Genomic DNA, 9303 nt, shown 5'->3' on the forward strand with positions numbered 1-9303 from the left:
GTATATATCCGTGTTTGCGTGCGTACACAAAGAGGTACCTTTACGCTGACTTAAGGAAAATAGGGACATTTTGTGTCCCCCAAACATCTGCCTGCTACAGGCCTTGCAAGAGGGTTCACGCCCCCTGAAGATGGGGCAAGGAAGCCTAGAAGGTTAGAGACAACCCCGACAGGTCTCCTGAGCGCTGTCATCACAGAGGTTCAGGCAGTTGGCTCATGTGTATGACAGCAAATACCATGCTCTGAGCTCAACGTGAATCACTCCCTAAAGAAAACAGAGCTATCACTTGCTACACTCCTCATGGCACTTTGGCTGTCGATACGGTCTCAGGATGAAAAACTCCCATCAACAACTTTTTCTTTTTGGTCTACACAGCACCATAGTTAGTGGCATGTTTTTTTGTTGGTTGCTTTTAAATCTTAAGCAACCAGGTATAAGAATACAACCAAAGTGACTGATTTGAGGTTTTATAGGCAGAGGTCTCTCTCTTTTTTTTCTCAGATTTTTGCTCCTTAAAAAAAGGGGGAAAAAGTATGAGGTTTCAAAGCTAAGAGTTACTCTGACCGTAGCTGGCCCTCAATCAAGGGTCGGCTAACCATGCCATTTCCTCTTTGTTCTTCTGTGCATTATCTCGTGGCAAAATTCCACTCTGGACGCCCAGATCTGAGGTGCCTTTTCATATTAGATATAAATTAATCCAAAGGTCTAGAGCTCTAAATTCCCAGAGTCATGACAAACGCTTAACTTACTTCAAAAATCTCTTGCATAAGTATCTCATCCCTCAGCTCAAACAAACGAGAAGGTCAAAGGCAAGGAAGGATACATACATTGGAGCATCTCCTATAATCCACATCCACGCGCATTCTCTACACAGGTTCTACACGGTCAAAGGAGTCGTTTCAGCTGGTGTAGCCTCTCGTGCGGAGTCCGTCGGGGCGCAGCCCGTCGGGGCCCCACCAGCATCATACAAAGCAGCAATACTTCTTCCACCAGGACTTGGACAGGGTCTTCATCTTGTCCGGAGTCCTGCTCTTGGACTTCTTGGGCTGCTGCTGAGAGTCCGAGTACTGGATTCCGGCGACGATGGCTGCATCAAAGACCTCTTTGAGGTTCTTCTGAGTCAAGGCCGAGCACTCGATGTAGGAGGCGGCTTTGATCTCCTCAGCGCACAACCTGGCCGCCTCCTCGGGCACGGGTTTCTCTTTGCATTTGTCCAGCTCGATGAGGACTTTGACGTCTTCTCTGAGATCCGACTGCGTCCCCACGAGGATGATGGGGGCTTTGGGACAGTGGCAGCGAATCTCCGGCACCCATTTCTCACTGACGTTCTGGAAGGAGGAGGGGCCCACGACACTGAAGCACAGGAGGAAGATGTCGGCGCTCGTGTAGCACAGAGGCCGGAGCTTGTCAAACTCATCCTGCAAGCGAGCCAAGCACCCAAACGTTATCTTTTACATCAGTTCTCAACAGCACAAAGACCGTTTGAACATTTTTCTGGAAAGGGTCTGGCAGGTAACAGAAAGCCCACGAGAGATGGAAGGAAGAGCCAGAGTCCTCGAAAGGCCCCTGCTGCCAAGTGGGGCAATGCTCCCAGCCCCTGGAAACCTGCCCGACGTGCTCAACATTTTCCTTGATGCTCTAGACCTACTTGCAATTTACCATAGAAAAGGTCCTTAAATTAGATGGATTTTCAAAATAAAATTTACTTTCTCTAGGCTTCAGCACAGAGTAACTCAGACCCACTCCTTCAACTCCGGTACTTAGTCAGGCTCTTAAAACGTACACAGTACCCACGCCGATCCTTGGGGCTCCACCCTGACTCCAGGGGACCCCAGTCTGTGAACCCAGCGCCTCTGTAAGGACCCATCCCTGCCCATCCTCACGGCAGCGATGAGCCATGCCTGTTCCATCCCATCTGCGCTGTGCACACCGAGGGCACATTCAGGGCACACGCGGTGCAGAATCATGGGAATCAGACACAGGTCCGGAGTTGAGGACCTGGACTTGGCCACTCTCATTAGGGATCCAGAGAATGTGTGCCTCTCAATGTCACATACAACACTGGTGAATACAGTCTCACACTTGCTGGATATAACACTTTCTTCTCGATTTATCTTTTTCTCCCTCCCTCCTTTTCTCTTACTTTCCCTCCCCTTCTTTTCTCTCCATGAATCCCAGAGGCCTCCACGCATGATGCTTTGGGAGGATAAAGAACCAGAGAAAGGGTGTACCCACCCAACTTCTGAGGGATAGAGAACTGGATGGAACAAGTTAGAGTTGATTATATAAACCAACCACCCACCATGCTGCTGAAGGCCGTGCCGCACTCACTCACTAACAGAGATGCATGTGGGACTCCAGGCACCACGCATCAGACACCAGACTCCAGGGGATTTGGCTGGGGACAGACAGACATGGCCTCAGCCCTTGTAGGGACATCTGTCTCCAAATCAGTGTTTCTTTATATCAAATACCCTAGAGTCCCCTGCAGCACCATATTTAGCTAACTGAAAGCTTTCACTCATCTCTCTTCTAGGAAAATATTTACATCATCTCATTTCTATTTGAAATTTCTATATATGGGTGCCAACCATCCTCCGGCATAAGGTGACAAATAGATTCCCAGCAGCAAGGAAAAGGTAAACGTCACCCAGGTTTCTGCCGCTCAGTTGACACATATGATTATTTACGAACTATTATTTACGTGCATGTTATGCTGCATCTGTGGCCTTTTTCTAGGGATAAGGGAAGCCTGGATCTTTTTATTTGAGTTCACTTTCCTCATCTGAGGCTCCGTATTTCAGTTTGTGGGGCAACAACCAAGTAACAATATTAAAGTCAACCAATATTAAAGTCCTTCCTCAGGAAGGAATACGGCATCTCTCCGTGTCACTGCCACTTCTCCGACTTCTATATGCAAAAGTTAGAAAGAAAGAAAGAAAGAAAGAAGGAAGGAAAAAAGACCTGGATTTCTTAGTGCCAACTTTGTGCTGAAAGAAGAAACACAGAAACCCATCCAGGTGGCCCACGGCCCAGCCACGAGGACCTTTTAATGAAACATTCCCTCTGTTCTCGGAGCCCTGCAAGAAGAAGCACAGGACGGAGGCGTTGCCCGCACTGCTGGCAGTGATTGCACCTGCTGGGCCCTGGATCTGGAGTTGCGTTACCAATAAAAAGAAAGGTGAGCACAGGCCCAGGCCTTGTGACCGGGCTTTAGCAATCTGGCTCCCAGACCTCTGGAGGTTCTGGCTGAGGGACTCGGGAAGCAAGGCAGAAATTAAACCCTGCTGACCAGAAATCTTAGCTATCTGCTGAAATAAATGCAGCACACATACATGTGATAAGGAAGGCCAACTGTAATGGACCCTCAAGGAAACATGTTCTGAGGCCCAGAGATGTGCCTGGGATTCAGGGCAGGGCAGGGCAGGGCCGGGTGGGATTGACAGGCCGCTGGACAGCAGTGCTGGTCAAGCTGCAGTCGGATTTCTTCTCCTTTTTGAGTATAAAGATTTCCCCAAGTGCCTCACGGTTCAAAAGGCTGAAGGGTTTTCACCTGCTATTGGTCACTCTCTGTCTGATCAATTTCACCTGGCGTGAAATTGATCACAGTGAAATTTCCACAGCATTGAAAACTCCTTTTAACGTCTTACATGCTCACTGAGCCCCCAACAAGAAAACCCCAAGGCACAAGAAGCGATTTCTAGTTATTTACCCAGCTCTCAGCTGCTATGTGAAACCTGCGTTTGGTCCCTAGGCGACGGCCACCGGTGCTCACATTCTCTGGGACTTTGCAAAGGAGGTCGCTCGAGTTGCTGTGTCCTCAGGAAGCTACCATGACAACTGCCTGTGGGGGTGGGCGCAGTGCCACGGGCTGGGACAACACGAAGGAAATATGGCACGTGTCAAATCAAGTCCCTTAAAAGGTAGTTTATCAGATCTGGAGTAGGGAGGGTAGGAAAGGACTACTGCCTTGCCCAACTTTGCTTCTGGTCAAAGCAAATACTGATACTTGGGGAGACGGAAAAAATTGACTTTATCTCACCAGCTGTGTATTTTTCACAAATAGGTTTTGAAGCTGGTTTTCTACAAATCTGCAGACGGTTGGCCTCATTCCTTACACAATTAGACATACTTACTAATCAGGTAAGAAATACTGTGAATCTCAACAAAAAAAACTGCTGGGAGGGCTTCCCTGGTGGCACAGTGGTTAAGAATCCGCCTGCCAATGCAGAGGTCCCGGGTTCGAGCCCTGGTTCAGGAAGATCCGGCATGCCACGGAGCAACTAGGCCCATGCGCCACAGCTACTGAGCCTGCACTCTAGAGCCCACGAGGCACAACTACTGAGCCCGCAAACCACAACTACTGAGCCTGCGCTCTAGAGCCCGTGAGCCACAACTACTGAGCTCACGTGCCACAGCTACTGAAGCCCACATGCCTAGAGCCTGTGCTCCGCAACAAGAGAAGCCACCGCCATGAGAAGCCCATGCCCCGCAAGAGAGAGCAGCCCCCGCTCGCCGCAACTGGAGAAAGCCTGTGCCCAGCAACGAAGACCCAACACAGCCAAAATTAAGTAAATAAATAAAACAATGGATCTATTAAGAAAACAAACAAACAAACAAAAATAACTGCTGGGAGATCAGTAGGATAATTTCCAAATAAAGCTTACCAACTTGCACCAAAACCTTTCCATTTCCCGAATTATGAACCTTTTCCATGAAAATAAGTCTAAAATGATTCTCCTGATGCCCTGACTTTGAAACAGACCCTATTAAGGAAAAAATTAAATTCTTTCTTGATAATTCAGGATCATTTCTACATAGTGTTCCTGGTAAAAGACCTATTCCTCTTTCAAAATTGCTCGGAGATTTTCCTCCTGGGTCTACCCATCCTGCCCCTTGAGCTGACTTTGCTGTCCTCCTCCTGTAACCTCACTGGTTTCTTTCACAAGTTCTCCTAACAGGTAGACTGTAAGTCTGTTGAGCAGCGAGCCCATGACTTAAGTTTGCCTCCCCCAGGACCCAGCACTCCATTTATTTATTGATCCATTCTACAAACCGTGAATAAGCCCCACTCTTGGTGCCAGGCACCAAGCAGGCATGAGGCAGGGAACCTCAGCCCAGGAAGCCATGTCTGCCAGCAAAACCAACACCTGACAGGCGAGCCAGCGGTGGGCAGCTGCCTGCACTGGGCTGCCTGCTCCTCCCTAAAGGGCCCCAGATAAGCACACCCTTTGGTGTCTTGAGTTTTCCTGCCTTCTGTCTTATTCTTGGGCTGTTCAGCTGCCACATCTTGCTACCACGGGGAGGCCTCTGTTTATGGAGGCGCTACTCGACCCTCAGTTTATTTTATTTTTTGGCCGTGCTGTACGGCATGCGGGATCCTAGGATCGAACCCACGCTCCCCACGTCGGAAGCCCAGAGTCTCAACCACTGGACCTCCAGGGAAGTCCCGACCTTCATTTTAAAGATCAGAAAATCTGACCCGAGGCAGGAAAAACATTCTCACTTTATATAAAGCAATTAAGCTTTCATTATAAATAGCAGCAGGGCATCCAGAAAGATTAAATATTAGAAGAGCCTGTGTTCTTTGATTTTTCTTTTCCACAGGCAAGAAAATGCAGACCGGTTGGTTTTTTCTGCTCCCCATGAAGGGGAAACTGGGAAGCCCCAGTGGAAGGGTCAGGACAGAGCAGAAGAGGCTTGGCTATGACGTGTGCCACCGTGGCCACCGCCAAACCAGCGTTCTGCTGGGGATTAAGGCTGCCCAGTCTTGTGTCACATCGAGGTTTGAAAAACAAAGCCCTGACTGAATTTGCTGTCCCAAGTGGGTGAGTAACTGAGAAGCCCTGGTTTGGAGGAGGTCCTTGGGGACACTGGAAAGCCAGGTTCTTCTTTAATGTATATGGTCGTGTGACACCTCAGAAGTGAAGTGGGCACTTTTACCTGCCAACAAAGTACCCCGGCACTTTCTCAAGTGCTGGAGAGACTACATGCTTAGTAACTTGTCACTTTGGCAAACTCAAGAGACGGCACCCTGGGCCCTCACAGAGCACGGTGAGAACTCAGTGACGTGAGCACCATTCGGGGGGACCGGGGTCCCTGGAGCTCTTCAGGGACACCCCAAAGGGGACCTCACACTGGGGCTTCCCACCAGCTCCCTGGCTGCCTTGTCCAAGTGCCTGGCCAAGACAGGAATAAATGTTCGCGATTCGGAAGGATCAGGTCCTGGCTCATTCATTCCTCCAGCTCAGGACAGCCTGGGCCGCTGTATCTCTGCTTCAAGGGATGGGAGCAACCGCAGCCAAGTCCAACCATGCTCAGGAAGGGAAACATTAACACTTACCGACGTGAACTCCATCTTCTTCTTGGGTAAGTTTATTAAGTATCTGGCTTGCTGACCTTTAATAAAATGATCGTAAGCTACGGCCAACTTACTTGGAGAAATGAGCACAAAGCAACATTGATAATTTTTAATAAACACCAGAAAGTAAATAAGATCAGAAATTCCCAGCAGAATAAGAACCTCTCTTGACCCCGTTTCCCCCATCCTGCCCACACAGAGCCGGGCCAAACCCTGTTTTATTGGCACGGAGCTCTGTGTCCCCACCACCACCCTCTGCGAGGGGCCATACATGGGGGTGGGGCTCTAGAATGGCCCAGCTGGGGCGGGGGTGAAGGGCTTTAAAAGGCCCTGTCCTCGCCCAGCACTGAGCAGCGATGTGATACTGACCTGTCCTGCAGTGTCACAGAGCTGGAGTCTCACTGGCCGCCCATCCACGGAAACCACAGCTTAAAAATAAGACCAAAAGGACTGTCAGGGGGGTCTCTTTTAACCTTTTCCAGAAGAATAATAGTTTTAATTTGTATGACCATTCTCACGCCAAACCCTTCAGCTCCTATTCTGGGTCCCCAATGAATTCAAGACTTGCCTAAAACAAAGAGGCCCGTGAGGCATTTTTGCACCCAAACCTGCAGGGCGGGCAATTCGCTCCCTGCCCCAGAGAAGGCAGGAGGCCAGAAGCTTTGATGGCACCCAGAAGGGCCTGCGCTTTTCTCCCAGCCCCAGAAGATTTATTTTCCTGTCACACTTGTTTCAAAAGACCCAAAAACAACACTGGGGGGTAAGTGGGAACCAACCTTGCAGCTTTAAGTCAGTGGAAAATCTCACAAATAATTCTGTTTTCCCTTGGGAAACGTTCGGTGACTTTGGGGTTTATCATAAAAGTGTGGCTTGTTTTGAGAACACGTGCAAACACAGACTGCCCGCATTGTCCTGCTTATAAAAGAGGGCACAGCTTATCTCTCCATGTCAGCTCAAAGAGCGGATTAAAAGAGAAAAGGAAAGGAAAGAAAACCGTTCCCACCTTTCCACTGGGAAGGGGTATCTGGGGAGGGGCCTGCATCAGGGCGCTGCTCTGAGGTTTCTATTTGAATGAAGTACTCATTTTGCCTCAATACAACTTTCTAAATTGTTTATACATGTTTACACTACTCAGTTGGGAGGAGGAAAAAAACAATATCGTTTAGGTGGGAAACCCAGTAGCCCAGCACTGCTTTACCTAGGGTGCCTTCCTGGTGGATGAAAGGAAGTCCTTGCCATCATGACTTTCCAAAAGATCGAGAAGCTTGTGTGTGAGAGTGTGTGTGTGTGTGTGTGTGTGTGTGTGTGTGTGCTTTAAAAAAAAAAGAAAGTGTTTCACCCTAGCTTCCATGGATTTTAACTTTTTCTTAAATTTCAAAAAGACTTGAAAAATCAAGAGTAAGGACTCCTTTATCTTGGTAGCTACCAGACCAAATGACATAGCACTGCACACATAAGAGCTTTCAGTAGCTTAAAGAGATACTGAAAAGATACTAAGACTCAGAAACAGAGCCCATGGGGGCGGTGGGAGCGGGGGCAGGGGAAGCGATGGGGCTCGGTGGGAAGAAGCTGTGTTTACTCTCCAGGTTTAATCCAAACCTCTGCCCTCCCTAGTGCTTCTAGTGCCATTTCCACTAAATCCACTCTCTTCCCCCGTCTCCGCGGCTCTTTAAAGTGGAGACGCCCTTGGGAGGGGAGCCACCAACAGGAAAGGACGGACCCTCGGGCCACAGGTAATGGCACCTGCGTGTCGCCTTCCGATCGAAACCCGGCAGCAGCGCCAGCAACGTCGACCTGACGCAACTTCTCTACCCAGGAAACTGACCAGGCCACCTGGGCGCGACCTGTTAGACCCCACCGTCTGCCCCTGAATGGCGAGGCGACCGCCGCTCCCCGCGCCCGGGTTAGGGCTCCGGGTCCCCGCGGCCCCGCGCTCCCCGCAGGCCCCCGCCCCCGGCCCCGCTCACCTGAGAAGTTGTCGAAGGCGGTGGGGATGTACTCGGTGGGGTAGCCGTTGGTGGTGTAGCTCACCACCAGGCTGGTCTTGCCCACCGCGCCGTCGCCGACCAGCACGCACTTGACGCCGCGCCCCTCCGCGCCGCCAGCGCGCCCCCGGCCCCCTGGCGCCCCGGGCCCGCGCCCCCCACGCTCCCGGCGGGGCGGCACGGGCGGCGCCTCGCAGCGGCCCGGGAACGCGGGGTCCCCCTGCTGCGGGGGCATCGGCCCGCGCCCGCCGCGGGGGGAGCTGTCCCCGACCCAGGCGCGCGGTGCAGACAAAGGCGGCCGGGCGGCTCGGGCTGGACTCGGGCTCGTGCGGCGCCGGTTCCGTTCCGCGGCCGAGGACTGCGGGCAGAGCGGCGCGGGGCCCCGCGCTGTCTCCTCCCGCTTCCCGGCGGCCAGGCGCGCTGGGGGCGGGCGCGGGGAGGAGGCGGGGCGGCCGTTCGTTCCCCGCGCCGGGCCCACAGCGCCCCCGCCTGCGCGCCGCGCTCTGCGCTCGAGCCGGAGCCGGGCGCGCGGGGGGCGGGGCCGCGGCCGCGGGCGGGGGACCCAGACAGCCGCCGGGGGGCCCCCGGACGCCCGATTGGGGCGGCGCCGAGGAGCCGGGCCGGCAGAAGGGAGCTCCTCCCGGCGCCGACACTGACGCCACCGCCTAGAGGCCCGCGGTCCCGCCTCCTGCGCCCACGCGGCCGGCGGCCAGGCTCCTCCCGGCCGCGCGCCCCTCGCCCCCTTCTCCACGCGGTCCCGGCCTCCTCGGCCACATCGCTGCACCCGAGGGGGGCAGTGAAATGCCTTAGGGACAGTCGTCGGAAGGAGGCTGAATTAACAGCCAACTTTTCGTTTAAGGTCTAGACGCTGCCCGTCGTGTGGTTTTTCTTCTTCCAAAGTAATGTATTCTATCATTTGGGAGCAAAAGAACGTCAAGTCCTTTGTTAATGCTCGTG

The 9303-nt window shown here is 52.4% G+C and overlaps 1 protein-coding gene across 1 annotated transcript; it reads right to left on the reverse strand.

The window, feature by feature from the left end:
• Nucleotides 1–721: 721 nt before the first annotated feature.
• RHOU (ras homolog family member U) lies at nucleotides 722–8589 on the reverse strand. The gene is made up of 3 exons (XM_007446465.1): nucleotides 8329–8589; nucleotides 6731–6789; nucleotides 722–1418 (listed from the first exon to the last, which is right to left on the reverse strand). The coding sequence occupies exons 1-3, from the start codon at nucleotides 8579–8581 to the stop codon at nucleotides 963–965; spliced, it is 768 nt and encodes a 255-aa protein (XP_007446527.1). The 5' UTR covers nucleotides 8582–8589; the 3' UTR covers nucleotides 722–962.
• Between the last annotated feature and the right edge of the window lie 714 nt (nucleotides 8590–9303).

The sequence above is a fragment of the Lipotes vexillifer genome, unplaced genomic scaffold, assembly GCF_000442215.2.
Source record: "Lipotes vexillifer unplaced genomic scaffold, Lipotes_vexillifer_v1.1 scaffold1384, whole genome shotgun sequence".
NCBI lineage: Eukaryota > Metazoa > Chordata > Mammalia > Artiodactyla > Lipotidae > Lipotes > Lipotes vexillifer.

What these genes read in the sequence shown, in the direction of transcription:
- RHOU (XM_007446465.1), bottom strand. Translation starts at nt 8,581, where the DNA reads ATGCCCCCGCAGCAGGGGGACCCCGCGTTCCCGGGCCGCTGCGAGGCG. An exon ending in CGCCTTCGACAACTTCTCAG is followed by an intron (nt 6,790 to 8,328) that starts GTGAGCGGGGCC and finishes CTTATTTTTAAG; the next exon opens with CTGTGGTTTCCGTGGATGGG. An exon ending in TCTGTGACACTGCAGGACAG is followed by an intron (nt 1,419 to 6,730) that starts GTCAGTATCACA and finishes GCTCGCTTGCAG; the next exon opens with GATGAGTTTGACAAGCTCCG.